Source organism: Equus przewalskii, chromosome 5 (genome assembly GCF_037783145.1).
Source record: "Equus przewalskii isolate Varuska chromosome 5, EquPr2, whole genome shotgun sequence".
In the NCBI taxonomy this organism is placed as follows: domain Eukaryota; kingdom Metazoa; phylum Chordata; class Mammalia; order Perissodactyla; family Equidae; genus Equus; species Equus przewalskii.
In genome coordinates this window covers 71501535-71524984 of record NC_091835.1, presented here as the reverse complement: position 1 = coordinate 71524984, position 23450 = coordinate 71501535, and the positions used below count along the sequence as shown (strand labels likewise).

At 37.4% G+C, this 23450-nt stretch overlaps 1 protein-coding gene across 15 annotated transcripts in view; it reads left to right on the top strand.

Annotated features, from left to right (window-relative positions):
- The window catches only part of LOC103555760 (cyclic AMP-dependent transcription factor ATF-7), an 82743-nt gene that overhangs the window by 10684 nt on the left and 48609 nt on the right, over window positions 1-23450 (top strand). For 10 of the 15 annotated variants that reach the window (XM_008527520.2, XM_070621529.1, XM_008527528.2 and 7 more), the window contains one exon: window positions 6778-6846. The exons of 2 other annotated variants lie outside the window; for them this stretch is intronic. In XM_008527520.2, coding sequence (XP_008525742.1) covers window positions 6799-6846 — 48 coding nt within the window. In that variant the 5' untranslated portion in view covers window positions 6778-6798. Of the gene's footprint in view, window positions 1-45; window positions 111-6777; window positions 6847-7598; window positions 7754-23450 lie in introns of those variants that run through there. 3 more of the 15 variants (XM_070621533.1, XM_070621532.1, XM_070621527.1) reach the window with 2 other exon arrangements.

Here is a 23450-nt window from a genome sequence, read left to right as displayed (position 1 = left end):
GACAGTTCATATGTTTATTGGAATCTTTTCCTTGACTCAGTTTTCTAGATGTAATGCGCATCACAGCAGACGGAGTATCCTATGGAGAAGGAAATGTTGAGGCTGCTGTGGTGAGAGCTTCAGTGTTTGTACTCTTTGCTTAGCAGCAGCTAAATTATCTTAGAGTCTGAAACTTGGTATCCAAAGCTATGTTCTTTGAAGAGAACTGTTTGTATATAATTTCTTTCTTTTTAATATCATAAGGGAATGGAGCCCATAGAGCTCTGTTTGGGTGCCTGTCTAAACTTTTTAGCTTGTTTATAGCCGAGCTGAAAGGCATTCAGTACCTGCTAAGCTTGGTTTCAGCTCTCTTTATTCGCTTTGTGATGGATGGTTGGGCAATTTCTAAGTGTTTTATATAAGTAATACTCCTTGTTAGGGAGCATTCATGGGATTCTGAAAGTGGGTCCTTGAAGGTAACAAAGGAGGAACTATCTTGAATTGCTTGATTTACTCTGTGTATCGATATGTTTAAGTTTCCACTGTGTCTGTTTCCATATGAAGCTCTTAGTGTATAATTTTAGAAAGTTTTTTTTGGTAGTCCATTTTGAACTTGTCAGTTAGTTCTGTTGCTTTGTAGTAGAGAATGAACGACTTTGTTTGATTTGTAAATATACTGGGTTAGTGCTTTAGAATAGTCTAGCAGATGTGGGCCTTTTTTGAAACTCATAGACGTGTTTTTTTAAGTCATGCAGATCAGCATTCTTTTTTATTATTAGATTACATTATAATTTGTTTGGTTTATTAAAAGCAATCTGTGATCATTGTAGAGACTTGGGAAATACTGAAGGTACAAAGAAGAAAATAAAATCACCTGGAATACCATTATCCAGAGATTACCATTATTAACATTTGATGTTAAATTCCCTCATCTTTTTCTATGCTTATTATTTTGTTTACTTTTTTATGGATTTGGAATTTTGGTGCATAAGCAATTTTATAACCTTTTCCCGCCCTCTTAATGTATAGCATTTTCTCATGTCATTAAATAGCCTTCACAAATGTTATTCTTAATAACTTAAATATAGTCTATTGTAAGGCAGTATCTTAATTTATATTTATCCATTCTTCTTAAACATTTAATTTAATTCCTAGTTTTTTGGCCATAAACATGACTATGATGAACATTTTAATATATAAATGGTCCATGTTTCTGGTTTGAGCCTCAGAATAAAGTCCTGAAAGAAGTATGATTTGTTCAAAGGATATAAAACATTTTAAGATACTTAATATAACTATTGCCAGGTTTCTTTCCAGAAAGACTGTCCAAATATGTACTCCCAAAGTCCTGGATTAAGGTGCCCTTTCTGCTGCATCTTGATTACCATTCTTTCATACTTGAAAATATATCTTAACAGCTCTGGCCTAAGTTTTGTTTTCAAGGGTCAGTTAAGGGTTAACTTGACAAATACTTCCCTCCCCATTTTTTTCTCTAACCAAAAACTGTAGAGCTTTGTCTATGTTACTTGGATGACAAGAAAAGCATAGGAATTGTTGGGTGTAGTCACGTAAAGTACCTTAGGTACAAAGTAGTTGTAAATATGTATTTAAAATATGTCTTAAATATATGTAGCTTTAAATACATAAATACATGCATTGCAATTGTTTTGTGGACCCAACAGTTTTGTGTACAAACTTGAAGATAAGTGTAAAATTTCAGCAAAATATACTTGAATATTGACTTCAGATTAAATCAGTAAGTATTTATTGAACATCAACTATTATGAGAGGAAAGACTTTAGTTTACGTCTCTATGTTCTACCCCATCCCCCTTTTGGTCACAGAGAATACAATCATTTTCTTTTTATTCATGAAACAAAAGTCGTCCACTCCTAGTCAGTAGCACATCACTATTTAATTTCTTTCATAGCAATTATCTGCTATTACTCTAAAATTATTTTGTTTTTTACTTGCTTAGTGCTTGTCTCTTCCTTTTAGACCTTAAGTAGGCACTGTGAGGGCAAAAACCTTGTCTGTCTCATTCACTGTTGAATTTTGGGGCCTAGAGCATACAGTAGTAGGCACTGAATAAGGACTTCAGTGAATTAATGAATTTTAAAACCGACTAAATTTACTTTTTGATCCAAAAAGAAACTTGTGGTTATTAGTTTCAGGCTTCCTCCTTGTCAAATCTCTTACCAAGACTGTTAACCCCTCTTTTTTGTGCTCTTGTCTATACTCTGGAATTGCTAGCAAAATAATTTGATAAATAACCATAAAGAATAGGAGAAATAATAAGGGATCTAATATGTACACCGATCAACCTCTGATTAACTGAACTTGTAAATTAAGCTATCGTTCTTAGCACTTGCCTGGCATCTTTCATGCCAGGTGACAAAGATTCTTTGCCAGGCTGAACTTTAGTCAGGCTCCTGAACCTTCTTTTAGGCCCATTTGTGTACTTGTAAAAATCCACTTTTAGCAAGAACCCTGCTAAGTCAATTTAGCAAGAAGCCCCCACCCTGGATATCTGATCGCCCTCATATCTAATCAGGTTCTTCATCCTCCACCCCCCTACCCCCCAGGTGATGTCTGATCACTCGCTTGACCTGTCTTCAGCAAGAATCTTGTTAGGTCGGTTTAGCCAGAATCCCCCGTACCCCTGACGTTTCCTTTTGGTAATTTTCTATCCACCAACCCCCACCCTGGTCCTTGGCTGTAAATTCCCACTTGTCCATCCTGTATTTGAAATTGAGTCCAGTTCTATATTGAGATCTCTTTTCCCCTCTTGCGATAGTCCTGAATAAAATGTGCTGGGTTTTTTTTTACCACTTTACTGTTCAGCGCTGGTTTTTCTTTGACACAGATGAGTGAAAGATTCTTTTTTTTCCAAAGGACTATCATCTTTTTATGTCCACTTTACCTGGCACTTAGGAGTTCCTTAGTAAAGTTTTTTGAATGGATTAATGACAGCTAGTCTGAACCCCTTCAAGATTTTCATGAATCTTTGATACTTATGGTGTGTATGTCCTTCTCATTTTTTGTATCTAGTAATATCTGCTTTTTGTTATTAGAAACGTAAGAACAGGCCCTTGAGTGTGTTTGTACATGGCTTTTATTCTTTACTTAAAGGTAGGCCATCTTATTAACATCAGTTGGTTACTGAAGAAATAATCACATTACGACAAAGTCCAGAGAACTGATTTTGTAGACCTCAGTGACAGACTCCATCCTCATTCTACTAAAAAAAAAAAAGATAGATATACATATATAGAGAAAGAATATATACATATAGAGAAAGAATTAGTTTTCTTATTTTTACGTTAACCATTTTAGGCTATGCTTCTGGCTCTGGCAAAACTATTTAACATAGATTTTATGAAATTATCCTAGTTATTAAAAATCATTCTCTAATCCTTGGATTTTCTTCACTTCTCTCCCAGCATTCAAATCACTTTCTCTCTTTTGGGTAAATACTAATTTTTATCATTTATGCATTCTGGTGACTCTGACTACGTGAGCCTTTTCCTCAGCAGATGTGGTCTCTAGGACGGCCTTTTTATGCATCTTTGCTTTCCTGTTCTAAGATCTCTGTTGAAAGCACCTCGCTTCCCCTTGGAAACGTCTCTGAATGAGTGTATCCCTTGCCTGTCATTTATTGCTTAGTTCTGTAAAATGCTTGAGTTTCATCCTGAAGAATAGACCCAGTAGCAGATGACAGACTTGAGTGCCATGCCCAGACACGTGATCTACTTGGCAAGCAGTACAGTTACAAATGGGTTGTGAGTTAAATTCTAGCGAATGGCAGCATCGTTATTCAAGATTTCACCTTTTGTCTCAGTCTGTTTATACTACAGAAATATGTTGCTTTTTGTTTTTGAGACAGCATCAGTTTGACCTTTCTTATAGTTAGATTTGTTTTAAGTATCAAATAGAAATAAGCAATGACATTCTTTATATGTAGCAATTGATGCAGCAGACTGGGAATGAAAGAGAAATTAAAAAGATATTAGCGGGAAATTTTTTTTAAATAGACAGAGGGAGATCATTATTGTTAAATATTTAATTTTTTAAAAAGACAAATCACTTTAAAGTGAAAAAGCAAGAATGGTGGAAATGAAAAGGGGCAGGTGACTGAGGGAATGATTTAAGAAGAATTGTGGGGATTTAAGAAGAATTGTGGGGATTTAAGAAGAATTGTAGGGATTTAAGAAGGAGGGCCTTCTTTCTCCCGTTGTGATCCCCCTTTAGTGAAAATGCAAGACAAAAGCCAGCAAAGTGGGAAGGAAGCAGGAAATCCGAGTTAGTAACTGTCAGATTTGAATATTTAAGAGCCATGAAAAGGCTTACTTCTGTTATATTTTAATGCTTTTCTCCCCAATTTGTTTTTGCCTTTTTTTTTTTTTTTTTTTGGCTTTTAGAAAGTTGTGATTTTTCGTCTCTTTTCTAGTAAGGATGCAATTAAAGAAAATTTGGAATCCATATATTGTGAAGTGAGTGTGCAAAAACCAAGTTAAATTTTGAATTTTGTGGTTTGAGGGAAACCATTTCAGAATCTATTTAATTACTTCCTATGCCATTGCTGCCCCACTCCTCAGCCAGGACCCTTTTCCTCTAAATAGGTAGCAAACTCAGGAAACTTAGCCTCAAATAACAGAGCCAAGGTAAAAGTAAGGAATCCTGCTTTGTCCTTATGTTATGTCTGCTCTAGCCCTTGTAGTTTACTTCCTTGTTGAAAATATGTTAGAGGACCTGGTTGAAATAAAATTCTGATTTCATGATTATATTAGGAAAGCAAGTCCTGGGACTAGGAAGTGAAATTATCTCTAGCACAGCAGTTGTTCAGGATTTTTCCAGAGATGAATTGCTTTCCAGAAATGTTCTGAGTTTTCAGCCATAATGGCCTTGGTCTTTGCATTTGTTGATTTTTATTTACTTGTATTCATTTTTTGCACTATGTCGTAGTTCCAGAAAGTGCTTAAAAATCGTCATGTATTTAAAACAAAGGAACAAACCAGAAAACCCCCTTGTCCTGGGGCTGTGTGAAGAAGAATAAAGCTCTCATTTTCTCAGTACCCAGTCATCAGCTTGAGCTAGCCTCTCCTAGGAACAGAATTTATTGAAGCAATTTATCCTGGCTAAATGTGATATAAATCTGTGTACACCTATGTACATACAGGCTCTCTTCCATTACAGTGATGCTGCAGCGTCGATTTCCTTCATAGACCCTGTTCCTATCACACTAAAAGATGACTAAGAAGCCCTTTCTATTTTATGGGGCACCCTACAATTTTAAACACTGATTAGTTGTGGAATTACTGATCAGACTACCAGAAATACTGGTTTCCAATCCCAGAGTGAGTCTTAAGAGAGTAGGAGAGATGTTACCTAGCTACCCTCTGAGTTTTACGCATGGTTTTCTGGTTTCCAGATTCAGTCTAGCACTTTAACATTTTACTTTAATGCAGGCCTGACTGAGGTTAACCTGACATTTTGGTTTATCTCCAAGACAAAAATTTGAAATTTGGTTACAGTTCTGAAGTCATTTCTAGGTGTATTCAAATTGTTGTTCTTCCTCTTTCGTCTTCCCTGTTCGTATTCTTTCACACACTTTTCTGTCTTGTAGAAGGATGTTGGAAAACGTCTTTTAGGAGCTTATTCTATAAAGACTATTTTTGTGTTCTCCCACCTTTTTCTCTTCCACTCTTTCAAGATACTGTTTATCTTTTAGGAATATTTTTACTATGATTTGCATTTCTAATCCTTATCCATCTCCACCTCTATTTTTATTCCTGGTTGGGATATGAGAAATTTCCCCAACGCATTCAGACTGGAATTGCTGCTCTTTCACAAAGAATTTCGATCAACATTTCAAGAGTTTAGCTTCAATAATTAAAAACAAAAACAGTATAAACCCTGTGAAATTCTTCAGAGAAACAGAGGATGGATGGTGATGCCTTTTAGTGCCATTTCTTTTCTCCCCTGCAGCAGCACACATCTGCTGGCTGCAACGGAGGAGCCCAGGAACTCTGGCCGAGAGCAGCACAAACAGCCGGAACATATTCACCCAGTAAACCCCCAAAGAGTTGACATTTGTTTTATTGCTGCTTTTAAAAACCTGGCCATAAATAGAATCAGAGGGGGAAGGGCACCGATATTTCTCCATTTGCCACAGATGATTGGTGGGGGAAGAAGGAGGCTCCCAGTGGGGAAAGAAGGTTTTTATTTTTATTTTTTTATTAATGAAAATCATTTCCCGTGTAGCCCAATAGGATGGGTGCTTTGTTTTCTTTGGCAATAATCTGGGATAAACGGCCCTTGCCAACAGTCTCGTAGTTTATACACCAGGGAGCCAGATTATGGCCCTGTAAAATGGAGCACCCCTCCTATAATCCCTTAATTAATTAAATGACAAATTTTGGTCTTCTCTAGTTCAGAAATATGGCTTCCGCATCGAGCATTCAGTGGATTTATTGACACAGGGAACTGCACTGGTTGTAATTCAGCAGTCTGGAGCAGTGTGTTATATACTGTAGCAGAAAGGGGGAAAATCTAGCAAAAGCTTTGAAATTCCTTGACTATTTAGGTCTAAATTTTTCTAATTAAAAGTTTCAATTGAGGCACAGTAGATCATATGCCACCTGTCTAATGGGTCTCTCCAAAGTAGCCTGTGTTTACAGCTTTGATAGACAGCATTCTTGGAACACCTGTTTCTAGGCTTGAATTTTTGAAGCACTTTTTTTTTTTTTAACTCCAGCGTATTTAACATAACTTTTCCCCCTACCTCCCCCTCCTCAGCTCCGCTCTACTATATGAAATATGGGAGACGACAGACCGTTTGTGTGCAATGCCCCGGGCTGTGGACAGGTACGTTTACAATATACTTTATTGTGAATGTCTCGTTGTGAATCAAAGTGGCTGTTTTATCACTAAGGCAAAGAGTTTAAAGCCGGTATTTTACGTGATCACTGGAGGTAATCAGATCAGAGGATTTGCAGTGTGTAAATCCAAGTTATGAGGAAGTGTAGGCACTCTACCATAATGAAATCTGCCTTGCTCTCTTTCATATTGTTATTCTACTGGTGTTTGTTTCCCAACACACAGTGTTGGGCAATACGTGTTGCTCTCTCCTCCTTTCTAAAGCTATCCATCTAAATACAAAGCAAGTTTAGAAATATTTTCTCCTCATCCTTCATGGATATAAAAGTCTGCTTAACGTATTTGGATAGGCAACTGAGAATGCACCCATTCATTGTGAGCCCCAATTTGCCAGAGTCTATTTGGATTTTTAAAATAAGAAAAAAAAAATGTTTCTTTTGACCACTGATCCAGAAAATCATTGTTAGCAGCTAAGGCACATTATCTATCCAGGGAAGACAAAGCTAACATAGAGGCCAAGATCTCACAGCAATATAGAAACTACACGATTTCTCAGCCATTTTCCCTGTCTGATGCCACGAAATGCCTTGTTCTTTGTGTCAGCTGCCCTGTTATTGTTTGCACTCGTGTGCATTATGTCAGATATTTTTCATCATATACTTTTTTAATACAGTAATTTTGTTGAAACTGCCTTTTTTTTTTTTTTTTTCATTTTGTACCTTCTTAACTCTTCTTCCTAGACCCTCCCCTACTGCCATGTTCCACAAAGGATGAAGAAAAGGAATACAAAGAAAGTTTTACCTGCCTTCATGAATTGATTTTATGGAAGCTGAAGGGCTGAATTTCTGTTCAGTTAGGAATATGTCATGTGACTGTCCAGTGACACTTACTGGTGGTATGTGAGATTGCAGACTAGTTCTATTAAACACTGTAAATACTTAGACCAGAAGAAGAGAAAGTTAAGTTCCAGAGATTCCTAAGGATTGGAATTTGAGAGGTGGATCAGATTTAGGTGGTGACAAGGAACGGGCAGAAGAACGATTCCAAATTCCAGTAAATACTGAAAATTTCAGAAAAGACTAAAAAAGCCATTGTATTTTGAAGTATTCAGCCTCTTAGGGTGTTTTTTCCTTCCTGGTCAAAGTTTTCAACTTTGTTGTTGACTGTGTGTTTTCCCCATGTGGTTTATATATATTTTTTTTACAGTAGAAGCCACTTGGGAAAATAGGGTAAATTTGTTCTTGTTAGACAGCTTTATTGGAGTATGTATCTGAACCTGATCCCTCTGCATTTTTGTGTTTGAATTTGTTGATAATAGTATTTACTGTGACTCCTACAGTTGATAACCTGATACCCTTTACACTTACATCCCTTACTTTAGAAATCTGCATTTTTGGTGAAAAGATTTGTTTTTCTCATACTTAACATTTATTTTTTTTCACTTAGGGTTTGAGCTGCTCAGTGCCACTCTTACATGTTTTATGCTTAAAAACACCCGGACAAGGACTTAAATAAAAATGGTTGATAAAAATAAAGAAATACACAGGAAAAGCGTCTCCTAAGCTCGCTAAGGAAGAAAGATATAAATAGGGTTTCTTCAGGCTGTCTCATCAGAAAAGAGTAGTTTTCACTGAAATTTGTGAGATCCCAGAAGGGTTTTGTGTTTGTTTGTTTGTTTTTGTTTTGCATTTTTGGGGGCTAGAGGTGGGAAAACAGTGGAGACTTTTTACTTTAGTTCCTTCTTGTATTGTTGGGTTCTGTTATCAGAAGCCTTTTCCTTCTCCTCCCTTCCATTTCTGAATTATTTGTTGGTGTTTTGCTTATTAGGACTCATTATAACCTCTGGCCTAGGTCCTGAGGACTTTTTTCCCCTTAGTGAGTGTGGAACTCAAGGAAATTGTTACCTTCTTCTGGATTCAAGTTACTTGTTTCATAGAAAAAGGATAGAAAGCTTCAACTTAAGCCTTTGAAGGTAGCATGATTCATCCCTTTACCTCCTTTGCATGTCAAAACTTTATGGTCAGGTGAGATTGTAGTTCTTTAGTTATATTTAGTCTCTTTCCAAGTTTCTCCCAGTATCTAGTAACAAATAACTGGAGTGGGATCTCTGTAAGATTTACTGTGATTGCTTTATGTTATATGAAATAGTGAACATCTGGCAGAAAAGGTAAATTTGGTAAAGTGAACTACCCTTGGCCTGTCATCCAACTTCCTTATATCCTTTGAAAATGGTTGCATTCTGGAGCCGCCTTGAGACCATCAAGCTATTTATAATCCACTGTCATTGGTTCAAATTTTTATTCCAGAAATGATAGAATAATAAAAAGGTTATGTAAGGTTGCAGGAGGGGTAATAAGGACCATGATAATTTTTGCAAGGCATGGTTTAGAACTTACTGCCATAGAGAAAGACTCAAAAATCATTGGCGTCTACCGTTTAGAGGAAGAAAGAATGAAAGTAAGTTACAATTCAGGAGACTGATCCTTAAAAAAACCAATCAACAAACAAAAACTATAGGGATCTTGCATTGTTTCATTATCTGTTCCCTGCCCAGACTTGATGCTATGTACCCCTAAATTCAGACATCATCTTACGCCTTAATAGTAAGGGAAGGTGAAAGGAAAATTCACCTAAAATAGACTAGTGGATTTTGCTCGCCACCATATAATCAAAACCAGCGGGTTTCAATAGATACGTAAACATGTTTTGGTTGCTAGGTCTTTAATGGCTGTTATTTTTGGATTCTGTTCATGATCCACTTCCCAACAGTAAGTCTGATGTGACACAGCTGAGTTCTAAATATGCTGCATGTACTTTTTAAAAAAAGATGGCTGCTGAAGGTTGTGTGCGCTGCATTCTTATCTGAAAAGACAGGTGATGGGGGATTTTGAGTCCTCTCATCCCTCTCCTCTTGTTGAGACTGTTTCTCTTGAGGCCTCATCTCCCTCTGAAGAGGACCTGGGGGAAAGCAGTGTTCCTGCTAATACCTCTCTAGAATGTGGCTGCAGGAGTGGTTAACAGAGCTGCCTCTAGAGAATGAGTTAGTGTTGTTAAGGCAACAGTGCTCCTGATACCTTGTAGCAAAGGGCTGGTTGAGTTGTATGGGTTTGAAATGTTTATAAGATAGCATCTATTTAAAAACATTGTGACTATAAAATGGCTTTACCTCTGTTATTAAGATAATAGAAGTATAGTTTGATGCTGAATCTAGGAGGTCTTGTAAGTTTTTAATGCTTTTGGGGGCACTTTTACTTGAAGGGGGTTTATCAAGTTGTTCTGTTGTATGTAGAAGCAGGAAAAGTTACTGTCTCTCAGTAATCTTGAATTTGAGCTATTTCCTGTGGATGCGGTTAGATAACTTACCTTTTGGATGCTTTCTGTCCAGTTTTTATTATCTGAAGTCAACAAATTCCGTATTCCTATACTTGGTCTCAGGCACATGACGCTAGTTTACAGTACAAGATATGTAGCTTTAAGTAGTCTTCTGGTTTCCATACTCAAGTCTTTGAGCAGAAGCTGATCGTATAAACTTATTGTTTAGAATGTCCGTTTCCTTAAGAACAGAAACACACTTCCTCTGAGGAGATAATACTAGTGGACAGTTAGTGTCATCCCATTGTTAGCCATTGAGAAAGGTTTCTGTCTAATCACTGTCTATCAACTCTGTCCTTTTAAGGAAAATCCTTTGATTGTTTCTCCGTCCACTGTGACCCTGAGGGGCTGTTACTGTTTTTTCCCCCTGAGGATATCTACTACCAGATCTCTTCTTCTCCCAGAGGACATTTAGGTACAGGTTCAGGTTCTGTTCACATCTTTCTGAGACATGAGACGCGTAACTGGTATGCAGGCCTCCGGGGCCTGCTTTTCCTTTTGAAGGCCAAGACCAGCCGTAGAGCCCTAGTTGTGGTGGGATTGAGGGCAGCTTCTTGTACCTTCTTATCTTGTCATATAATAGGAATAATGTTTATGGTGCTGTAGTCCTGCCTTCACTTGGCATGTAACCAACCTCCAGTGCTGTTTATTGCTTCGTACCCTCTGCCTCCATGAACATTATCCCTTAAATCTCTATTGCTTGGTAATATATGAGGCAACAAATAGCTTCCATGATTGGTTAAATGCTGGCATGCTACAAAGGTATATGTTTTATTGCCTGTATAACACAAATCTATAGAGATTAGTCCTGTTATCCCAGCCCTCCATTAAATGGGTCATACTGGTACTATGGACTCTGGATTTTTAATTCTATCCCTTTGGCAAGTTTCCCTATTACCTGGCATTAGCACAAAAGAAAAGCAAGGAAGAATGGGTTGGTGCTGATTACTCATTCGTTATGTTAGGGGAGTATCTTGAATTGGAGAATAACAAGGAAAGAAATGGCCCTGGTAGGTAAATACCATTTGTGGTGGTATGTGCTATCTTCACGTGCGTCAACATGTAAATGAGATGAGGGCAATTTCAGGTAAACAAATAAGCCTTTCTTCCTCACCCCCTGCCAAGAGTTTAGAAAAATTCAAATTTTTACTTAATAATTCATATTTCATTCAATAATTCATCCAGTTCCCATCTGGTAAGAGTGCCTGCATGCTGTCAGGCAGCTGAAAATACACTGCATTATACACAATTAGGCCAAATGCTAACCTTGTTTTTTATAATAATATGTTGATTTTGCAGTAACTTTCAGTGCATTCTGAGTATGCTGTAGTTTTATTAACCTTGTCATGGAAGTACACCACTGTTAGGCATCGTGTAGACAAAATTGGGACTGGGATAAAAAAACATAGAGGTGTTAAGAGCAAGGAATTAAACCAAGTTTTTTAACGTCAGAGCTGGCTCTCTTGACACTTGCCCTTAGAAACATGTGGTTGGTTATTTTGGTTTTTCATGGTATATTTATTATTAGTTACTAAGAGCATGCTAGCTAAAAGCATCCTTGCTCTAGTCTGCCAAAAAAAAAAAAAAAAAAAAAAAGCTGTATGAACATAATTAGAGCTATACCCCAGAAATTAAGGTGAAATTTTTCAGTTATTTACCCTTGTTTTCCTTGGATATGACTTACTATTTGGAATGGGAATGCAGAAATTGTTCTTAGAGCGTTCTTGGTAGAAAAAAACAAAAAATCTTGTATCTTTGTATTTCAGTTCTTCCTAAGTCAAGAAAAGGGTCTCTTTCCTAGTCCCTTCTTTTACAAACTGCCAAATTTATAAAGTGCCTTCTGGATCTGAGAGCCTATCATTCATTAATCCCTCTTTTGCCACCCCTGCAAAACCACATATAGCTTGATTGTTAATTTACAAGATATTGTCATCATTACATAGACTTCTTCCTCCTTTTATCAAATACTCTTTCAGCAAATGCGGCAGACTGGAGAACAGCCACTGTGCTTTCTCTCTGGTTAGCACGTTTCTTTAATGGAGATTGACTTGCTCAGCAGTCGCATTTTGTCTGAAGCCCTTGTTAGGGCCTACTCTGTATGTGGATTCATAACACATCTGTGTGTACATCTACAGTGCTGTATAAATAGTAATAAGTAATCACCAGATGGCCTATAACTGCTCCTGTGGACCCTCTGGGTCTCTTGAAGCTGTTAGTAAAGTCTTCTGGCGTTTTGCTGGGGAAAACTTGTCATAGATTTATTTCTAAAAAAATTCAAACTCACAACTGGGTGTTTAGGACTAGATATTGCTGTCTGTGTTGTAAATATTTAACAGGCTTTGTACAATGACAAGTAAAAGCGCCATTACTAACCACACACGGTGGCTGTGGAGCTCTTTTCTTCCCTCCCGGCCATTTAGAAAGGAGAGGAAATGCCGATAAATTGTGCGTTATGAACAAAGTGCAAGAGATGATCTCTGGAAGCTCTTTCACAGGAGAAGAAAGAACTTCAACACTGTGCTCAAAGGATGTAACTGGGCAAACTTAAGCTTTTTAACCATATGCTAGTGACTTAAATAAAACACAATGCTCCTTTTAAATTAGACTTTATAATACAAGAAAAGCCCCTTCACCTGGAGTTGATCAGAGCCAGGTTTTGATCTTAATTGTCTTTATAACCAAATGATAAACCCTTTGAAAGAGTTGTAGTTGCAAGTGTTGGTAAACATTTAGCTAAATTTCACTTAGTTAATTTTTAGACTTTTGGTTATGTCTAAAAATTTAGAACATATGTTGTTTGCCAATATTATTTATAAAGCAAAACATTTTTATTGTTGTCTTCTTTTCATTCATTTTTGTGGAAAGGGTGATATATTTTTGGGGGGAGGCAATCTTATTGCGGTTTTCTACTTAGAATTTTCTGTGCTGTATTTGCTCTTACTGTATTGCTATTGCCATTACTATGAAGGTGTATTTTGCTTCAATACTTACTCCAGGGTATTTGCTCAGTACAGCAATGCATGTTTTTAAAAATCAAAATAGAACTGATTACCTCTAAATTTTAGTGTTTTCTAGTCTTTGCTTTGTTTATCGTAAGATAGCAAAAAAGGTTTTAAACAGAATTTGCGTATCTTAACTCTCAAGCCTGGTTTTCTTTTGTCTGTTGACGGTTGAATCATTTAACCACAGAGGGACTGTCCTATAAATTATGGCACATAGCTGTTACTTTCCAGTTAGGATGTGTAGAAAGCTTTTCTCTTTCTAAATCTCATCTTGAAGAAATGACATACAAATTGTGAGGGAGAAATGCTGCTATTAATAGTTTATTGTAGATGGATTTTGCTTTTTAAATTTTCTCTCAGAAAATAGCAGGTTAAGGATAGAATTTCATGAAGGAAAGCATCATGGAGAAAAGATGGAAGCTTTGGGGTTTATCTCTTTGTGATAGTGCCTTTGTGTTTTTACTTTGAAGTTTCTTTGTGCAGTGAAATACACTACCTAAGATTGTGCTTTCCTAAGAATCTGGACTATTTGCAATTGTCGTGTGAAAGTACAGAGAGAATGGGAATGAATTTTGTGAAATTAGCCCATTCCCAGTCTGGCACACCATGTGCCCTGTGTGGCTGCCGATTCTGCCAGCAGATTGGAGAACTGAACCAACTTCTGCTCTGCAGACTAAAATTGCCAGCCTTCATTCCAGCTTTTAAATCTTGTTCACATCAGTGATGTCAGATTTTGAGCAAACATAGTTTTATCTTTAGATTCCAGGTGGAATTTGCAATTCCCTCGGTTGAAGGGAAAGAGTTCTTTTTTGCCTTTGAAAAACTTGAGTAGCTCTGCAGGGAAAGTGAACAGAATAAATCTGCAGCCTTGCTGTGTCCTCTGAGTCATCAGAGAAAGCTGAGTGCTCTGTTCGGCATTCAGCAGATTGGCTGTCAGAATTGCAGCTCTGCTAATCAAAGACATAGTCTCTCAAAGAGGCATTTATGTTATTCCAGAGAGAATCATCCTGTGGTGAAGGGAACACCTCTTTTCTCCTCCCAAGGGTCAGATCTTCTTTTGATACTGGGCAATTATCCCTTAATTTTCCTGAAAAATACCTCAATTTACCATAAAGATTGACACCAGCACAGGTTGCAGACTTGGTTACAATAACAAGCTGTGATTTCTTAGCCACAGGGAGAGGCATCAGGGTGACACTTATAAGTATGCCACAGGCTTAATTGTGGTGATTTTTCTGCTGAGTATCTCAGCGCCCCTCATAAGCTTGGCTTCTCTTCTCTTTCTCTGAGGGAGATAACATTCGCTTTAGTTTTTTGCACACCAGTCATTATAAAAATGCTGTGTGACTTGTCTTTCTCTCCTTCCCTCACTTCCTTAAGCCTCTTTCCTTGTCTTTAGTTACTGTCCTCTCCAGTTTGAGATCAAGCCCTATAGTCTAATTTTTTACTTTTGCCTTCCTCTTTTACGGCTTACCTTGGCTCTTTTTAACCATTGCACCTTGTAGGGGTTATTAACCAGTGTTTCCTCTAAATAAAAAGAAAAATTAAGACTTTATTTTTTAGGTCAGTTTTACATTTACAGAAAAATTGGTTGCAAAGTACAGAGAGTTCCCGTATACATACTTCATTCCAGCCCGCACCCTCCCATATTGTATTAATGTGGTATGTTTGTTGAAACTGATGAGCCAACATTGATACATTATTATTTTTTTTTATTTTTCTATTTTTTGCTGAGAAGATTTGCCCTGAGCTAACATCTGTGCCAGTCTTCCTCTATTTTTTAGTATGTGGGCCACCAGCACAGCATGGCCGCTAACAGAGCATTGTAGGTCTGTGTCCAGGAACTGAACCTGGGCTGCCAAAGTGGAGTGTGCTAAACTTAACCACTAAGCCACCTGGGCTGGCCCTTGATACGTCATTGTTAACTAAAGTCCATAGTTTACATTATGGTTCACTCTTTGTGTTGTACGTTCTCTGAGTTTTGTCAAATGTATAATAACATGTATCCACTGTTAAAGTATCATATAGAATAGTTTCACTGCCCTTAAAATCCCCTGTGTTCCACCTATTCATCCCTCCCTTGCCCACCCCCAACCCTGGTAACTATGGATCTTTTTACAGTCTCCATAATGTTGCCTTTTCCAGAATGTCATATAGTTAGAATCATGCAGCCCTCTAATTTTTTTAAGTTGTGAGCAGATAGCCACACAATTGGGAATAGCTGGAGAAAAGGAGAGTGCGGTCACAGCTCCAAGGTCCCTCTAAAAGTCTAAGAATCTATCCAGGGAGATTTAGGTGGCCTTCCTTTCTTCTCTTCTGGGAGTCTCTCTGATGTTAAAAGATTTGGCTTGCCTAGTGACATTTTTACTGGTTCTGCGTTTTGGGAGCAAGGACAGGATGAACACTGAATGGCCTATATCTGGGGAGTCAAGGTATCAGGGCTGGGCAAAACAAGAGAAGTAGAGCCTGTGATCCCTTTTCCTTTGTTGAGGTTGAGGACAATAAAATCTCTTCTCCCTCTCTCCCATGGGCAGCCTTTCATGTGGTTGAAAAAAATCTGCAATTTAAAGGTAAACAGGAAAACTTCCCTATGCAAAAATAAAACCCTGTACTTCTATATTAATTAAAGATTCATGTAAATTAGGAAAGTATGGGAACTATCATTCACACTTCAGTATAATTTAGTTTAACCGCAGATGTAATATTGGCTACATGAAGGAATGGAAGTTTTTATTTGGGGTAAGGGATACTAGATGAGGACTGGCTTAGGTGAGGAATGGCCCCTGAGCACAGGAGACATGGCGACTTATGAAGCTGTCAAAGATAAACAGATTTACTTCTCAGTTTTGTTTTGGGCTATCTCAACTTCCTTCTACTAGAAGCTAGTTGAGAAGTATAAATCTTAAGAAGGGCCCCAATAAACACTAGAAGCAACTTAATACTCTTTCGACAGAAGGAGAGAGACCTTTTCCTGCTCTGGAAAATTTAGATTGATAAAATATAGGGGATGGAGAGTGATCTGATTTCTCTAGTTCTAGGATTCAGGTTTCCTCTCTACTTAGAATTCTAACTTCCTGGTATTGGGTAGGATCTCTTCATAGAGATATTGACTTTACCTTGTAGATTTGGCTACGTGTGAGAATCTTCTAGTCTTGGCCTCAACACTAATTTAATTTCCCTACTTGTTGAACCAAACTGACTTTGTGGTAAAATGAACATTAGCCTAGGGAATGCTCCATGGCATGATGTGCAGGATTAATAGCAGTTAGTGCCTAACAACAGCTCACGTGTGCATACATACATATACAACTTAGAGGAAATGTTGTATTTATATAATGTGCAGGACAATTATATGGGGGGAAAGGAGGAGAACAAAATACAAAGGAAATTGTTTAACTTTATCAATGTAATAGTAATAATAACAATAACAACAATAGCAAAAGCTAACCAAGCTCTTATCATATATTGTGCAAAAATACTTTACAGGTATTATTTCATTTAATCCTAGAAATCACCTGAGGGGGGATATAATGTCCCTGTTTTGCAGATGAGAAAACAAAGGCTCAGAGAGCTACAATAACTTGTATAAGGTCACACAATATTTTGTGATGGAACCACAATACAAACTCAGGCAGACTCCAGACCAGCACTCTTAACTACTAGGCTAACCTCCTTCCAGGGCTGGCCTGGCGGAATAGTGATTACGTTCAGCATGCTCCATCTGGGCAGCCTGGGGTTCACAGATTTGGATCCCAGGCACGGACTTGCACACTCATCAAAGCCATGCTGTGGCAGCATCCCACGTACAAAATCAAGGAAGATTGGCACAGATGTTAGCTCAGGGTGAATCTTCCTCAGAAAAAAACAAAAAAACAAAAAACCCTGATTCCTTATGCTTCTCCATATACATGTAAGTATAAACATCTAGCATAGAATAGAAAAGAATAAGTAGTAGGTTTTTGGTAAATGGTTCAAATGCAATCAGTTAAGTAAATCCTAGCTTTAGTTTGTTACTGATCTAGGCATCTGGCTGCCATACCAGAGAGAGAGAGCTGGATCAACAGCTGAGCTCTGCCTGTACAAAAAGATAGGAATTTTTACTGAAATAAAGAAACCTCTCTGCAACCCTCCCAGCCTTAACCTGTAATGTTTTTTTATCTGCCTGGGAATGCTGCTGAGATGTGGCTAACTCTCTGTGAGGTAAACAACTACTGTTTTCTAGCAGGGACATGATTTTAAGATGCGGAAGAAAACTAATTCTTGACCAACTAGAAATGTGGACTCGAGCTCTGGGTTCAAACTCAAAAACCGGGACCTAAAAAATCATAGCTTCAGCGTCCTCCTCTAACAGGCCCACAGAAGCATTGTGGTGTCATCTTTGTGGATTCTAGACTGGGTTACTTCCTGATTCATAGTCCCTTCTTCCTTGTCTTAGTGTTTTATGCCTGTAAGCTCCCAGATGCAAAGGATGGTACCTGGGTATCTTGCTTTGTGTACTGCCATGCAGATTTTTGTTATAGTAGCTGCCATACTGATTGGTAACAAGGGGAATATGACTGAGATGGAATTAGGGTATGATGAGAAGGATGCTAACAGTGTAGGGAGATGTATGTTCTGCACAGTGATTGCTAGCTCGTTTATTCTCTGATGTTTTTGACGTGTTACTGCATGGAGGGTCTTACCTGTTGAATAATAAAATTCTTCTCCACTTAGATTCACATCCTTTCCTTCTTTGACTTCATAGCGCTTCCACATATCTGCTCTTTCCTTTTCCCTTACAAACGGTGGTGTGTTAATGCAGTGGACATTTCATTTATCATTGGAAGTGAAAAATCCTTGACCAAGTAGATATGCGGAAATATTTATGTGAAGTAATTTGATAAAAATATGTAGGAATACACATAAAGGATCAAGAGTTTGGAGAGTCTCAGAGTTTATATTTATAGTAAAAGGATTCTCTGTGTGTTTTGTTTGAATGTCTTTGTCTGTTACTGGAAAGTTGCTTAAAATATACATTTTCCTTCTTGATTCTGATGATGATTCATTGTGTAACAGTGGACTATGTGAAACTAACTCTCGATTCAGCTGCAGGAAATATCTGACTGAAGTCTTCTCTTTTCTACCTCTAGCCATGAGGTCAAATTCTTGGCTTTACAGCTGAGAATGCCTTATTGGGCAAGGTCACAAACTACCAAAATGACCATTCTGGGTGTCCAAAGATCTCATTTGTTTATTTTGCTGGGTGCCTCTAACAGGCCAGTTAGTTGTGTGTATGCATGTACTTCGTGTGTGTGTCTGCCAGGAGTTCCTGTAAAGCTGTAAATGCAAAACAAAGGTGGTTCAGGGCAGCAACCTATCGAACAGAGACTACGAGCTTGGCTCCTACGAGGTTATCAGACAGACCATGACAGCTTAAGAGGATGGATGATTAATTTTTTTAAAAAGGGCCTGCATTTTAACGCTAAGCCTCAGTTACCTCTTTTTTGTGTCTCTTTTCTCAAGCTCAATAACCAAAAAAAACAAAACAAAAACAAAAACTTTCACTGGCATGAGTTATTTGAATCAAATGAAAAGAGTTGTTGAGATAGTTTTAAAAATCTCAGTTGTGGTCTATAGGTGGAGTTAGCTATATAATGTCAGAGTGGGCAGATAGTGTTACAGACATCTGTCACTTCAGTGAGCATCATTTTTTTCCACAGTGGCAGTCTGCATTAATTTTTTTCACTATATTATGTTCTTAATTTCCAACATTTTACTTCAGTTTCAGGTATTTCTTAGGACAAGGAAGAGACTGTAGTCCGCTTAGGCTGTACTGGGGGGTCAATAGAAGTAGTTACTCTAAAATTTTCAGGGGTCTGGATGTCTAAATGCTTTGATTAGGTGCTATATTAGATTCAACAATTTAGCTATTCCCTCTTCAGCCTTTCCTTTTCTTTCCTTCTAAGTTTTCCCAGATAATTGCAGAAGTGGAAAGGGTAAACTTTATTTCAGCATTCTTTCACTTTATCTGCGTTTGAAACTCCAGCCAGGCAGGGCCTTATGGAAGCCTGTACTGTCATTTCTGCACGTGTGACTGCTCAGAGGAGAGAGGTAGCGTGCACGTGTGTAACAGCTCTTGGCAGAGCAGTGGTGAAAGGTTTGAACATATTGTACCTTGTTGGCTGTTCCCTTAGTCCTAAGGGAAGCATTTTGCTCTTCCATAGACAGTAATCAGCTTGTCAGAGTCGAATGGCTTTTTGTTTTTTCTTTATCTAGTAAAATGCAGTGGGCTAAGCCTTTCTGGGAAACAATTTCTTCCTCCACCGCATGAACAGAAGGTCATGGATGCTATCTCTGAAACAAAAGGGAAGTGGTGATAGAAAAATCAGTAGCTAGGGCGTAATTGGATTGGAGCTCTGTCAAAGAAACAACAATTCTTGCTTGGAAGCTGGTCCTCCTGCTATGCTATGCTTTTCTGTCTTAATATTAGAATAATAAGCAATGAGTACTCTACTTTAGGCTTAATTTTTCAGGCTCTTTTCTGAGCACTCTGTGAGAATAAATATGCAACAAGCTATTTACTTAGTAGTTTTAAATTTTTTTTTAAGACTTTATTTTTTTAGAGCAGTTTCAAGTTCTCAGCAAAATTGAGAGGAAGGTACAGAGGTTCCCCATATGCTTCCTACCCCCACACATACATGGCTTCCCCCATTATTAAACCCTCCACCAGGGTGGCATGTTTGTTACAACTAATGACCCTGTACTGACACATCATAATCACTCGAAGTCCATAGTTTACCTTAGGGTTCACTCTTGGTCTTGTACATTGGATGGGTTGGGACAAATGTATAACGGCATGTATCCATCATTATATTATCATGCAGAGTATTTTCACTGCCCTAAAAATCCCCTGTGCTCCACCTGTTCATCCCTTCTCCCTCTCCCACCCCCTAACAACCACTGATCTTTTTACCGTCACCATAGTTTTGCCTTTTCCCGAAAGCCATATATTTAGAATCATAAAGTATGTAGGGTTTTCAGATTGGAGTCTTTCACTTAGTAATCTGCATTTAAGATTTCTCTGTGTCTTTTCATGACTTGATACCTCATTTATTTTTAGTATTGAGTAATATTCCATTGTCTGTATATACCACAGTTTATCCATTTTTACCTACTGAAGGATGTCTTGGTTGCTTCCAAGTTTTGTTAATTATCAATAAAGCTGCTATAAACAGCTGTGTGCAGGTTTTTTGTGGACATAAGTTTTTAACTCTGGATAAATAATAAAGAGTATGATTGCTAGATTATATGGTAAGAGTATGTTTAGTTTTGTAAGAAACCACCAAACTGTCTTCCAAAGTGGCTGCATCATTTTACATTCCCATCAGCAATGAATGAGAGTTCCTGTTACTTCACACCCTTGTCAGCATTTGTTGTTGTCAGTGGTGTGGATTTTGGCCATTAGAATAGGTGTGTAGTGGTATGTCATTGTTGTTTTAATTTGCATTTCCCCAGTGACATATGATGTGGAGCATCTTTTCATATGCTTATTTGCCATCTGTATATCTTCTTTGGTGAGCTATCTGTTAAGGTCTTTGGTCCATTTTTTAATTGGGTTGTTTGTTTTCTTATTGTTGAGTTTTCAGAGTTCTTTGTATATTTTGGCTAACAGGTTCTTTATCAGATGTGTCTTTTGCAAATACTTTCTCCCAGTCTGCGGCTTGCATTTTCATTCTCTTGATATTGTCTTTCACAGAGGAGAAGTTTTTAATTTTAACGAAGTCCAGCTTATCAATTATTCCTTTCATAGATCGTGCCATTGGTGTTGTATCTAAAAAGTCACCACCAAACTCAAGGTTATCTAGGTTTTCTTCTATGTTATCTTTTAGGAGTTTTATAGTTTTTCCTTTTACATTTATGTCTATGACCCACCTTGAGTTAATTTTTGTGAATCGTGTAAAGTCTATCTCTAGATTCATTTTTTTGAATATGGATGTCCAGTTATTCCAGTACCATTTGTTGAAAAGATTATCTTTGCTCTATTGTATTACCTTTGCTCCTTTGTCAAAAATCAATGGACTTTATTTATATGGGTCTATTTCTGGGCTCTCTGTTCTCTTCCATTGATCTTTTTATCTGTTCTCTCACCAGTACTACACTGTTTTCATTACAGTAGCTTTATAGTATGTCTTGAAGCTGGTTAATGTCAGTCTATCAACATTGTTCTTCTTTAATATTATGTTGGCCAATCATGGGCCTTTTGCTTCTCCATATAAACTTTAGAATCAGTTTGTTGACCTCCACAGAATAACTTGCTGAGATTTTGATTGAGATTGCATTGAACCTGTAGATCAAGTTGGGAAGAACTAACATCTTGACAATATTGAGTCTTCCTATCAATGAACATGGAATGTCTCTCCATTTATTTAGTTCTTTGATTTCATTCATCAAAGTTTTGTAATCTTCCACATATAGATCTTGTACATATTTTGTTAGATTTATGCCTATTTCATTTTTTGAAGAGTTAATGTGAATGGTATTGTATTTTTAATTTCAAATTCCACTTGTTCATTGCTGGTATATGGGAAAACAATTAACTTTTGTGTATTAACCTTGTATTCTGCAGCTTTGCTGTAATCACTTATTAATTCCAGGAGTTTTTTGTTGATTCTTTTGGATTTTCTACATAGACAATCTCGTCATCTGCCAAGAAAGACAGTTTTATTTCTGCCTTCCAAATCTGTATACTTTTTATTTGCTTTTCTTGTCTTATTGTATTAGCTAGAACATCCAGTACAATGTTGAAAAGGAGTGGTAAGAGTGGGGAACATCCTTGCCTTGTTCTTGGTCTTAGCAGGAAAGCTTTGAGTTTCTTACCATTAAGTGTGATGTTAGCTGTATGGTTTTTGTAGATGTTACTTATCAGGTTGAGAAATTCCCCCTTTATTCTTAGTTTACAGGTACTTTTTGTCATGGGTGTAGGATTTTGTCAGATGCTTTTCCTGCATCTATTGATGCGATCACGTGATTTTTCTTCTTTAGCCTGCTGATGTGATAGGTTACACTAATTAATTTTTGAATGTTGAGCTAGCCTTGTATACCTGGGATAAATCCCACTTGGTGGTGGTATATAAATTTTTTTATACATTGTTGAATTTGATTTACTAACATTTTGTTGAGGAGTTTTGCATCTATGTTCGTGAGAGATATTGATCCATAGTTTTGTAATGTCCTTCTCTGGTTTGGGTTTTAGGGTAATGCTGGCTTCATAGAATAAGTAAGGAAGTTTTCCCTCTGCTTCTGTCCTTTGGAGGAGATTGTAGAGAATTGGTATAAATATTTCCTTAACTGTTTGGTAGAATTCACCAGGGAACCCATCTGGGCCTGGTGCTTTCTGTTTTGGAAGGTTGTTAATTACTGACTCAGTTTATTTAATAGAATATAGCCCTATTCAGAGTGTCCATTTCTTCTTGTGTGACTTTTGGCAGATTGTGTCTTTTAAGGAATTGGTCCATTTTGTCTAGGTTATCCAGTTTTGGGGCATAGAGTTGTTCATAGTATTCCTTTCTTATCCTTTTAATATCCATAGAATCAGTAGTGATGTCCCCTCTTTCATTTCTGGTTAGTAGTTTGAGTCTTCTTTTTTTTTTTTTTTAATTAGCATAGCTGGAGAGTTATTGATCTTTTCAAAGAACCAGGGTTTGGTTTTATTGGTTTCTTATTTTTAATTTAATTGATTTCTGCTGCAATTTTTATTATTTATTTTCCTCTGCTTATTTTGGATTTAATTTGCTCTTCTTTTTTTTTAAAGATTTTATTTTTTTATTTTTCTTTTTTCTCTCCAAAGCCCCCCCAGTACATAGTTGCGTATTTTAGTTCTGGGTCCTTCTAGTTGTGTGGGATGTGGGACTCTGCCTCAGCATGGCTTGATGAGTGGCGCCATGTCTGTGCCCAGGATCTGAACCAGAGAAACCCTGAGCCTCCAAAGCAGAGTGTGCAAACTTAACCACTCACCCACGGGGCTGGCCCCTTCTCTTCTTTTTTTAGTTTTCTAAGGTGGAAGCTTAGATTATTGATTTTAGGTGTTCTTCTTTTCTAATATATCCATTCATGTTATAAATTTTCCTCTAAGCCCTGCTTTCATGTATCCCACAAATTTTGATAAGTTGTGGTTTTATTTTCACTTGGTTCAAAATATTTTTAAACTTCTCTTGAGATTTCTTTTTCTTCTTTGACCCG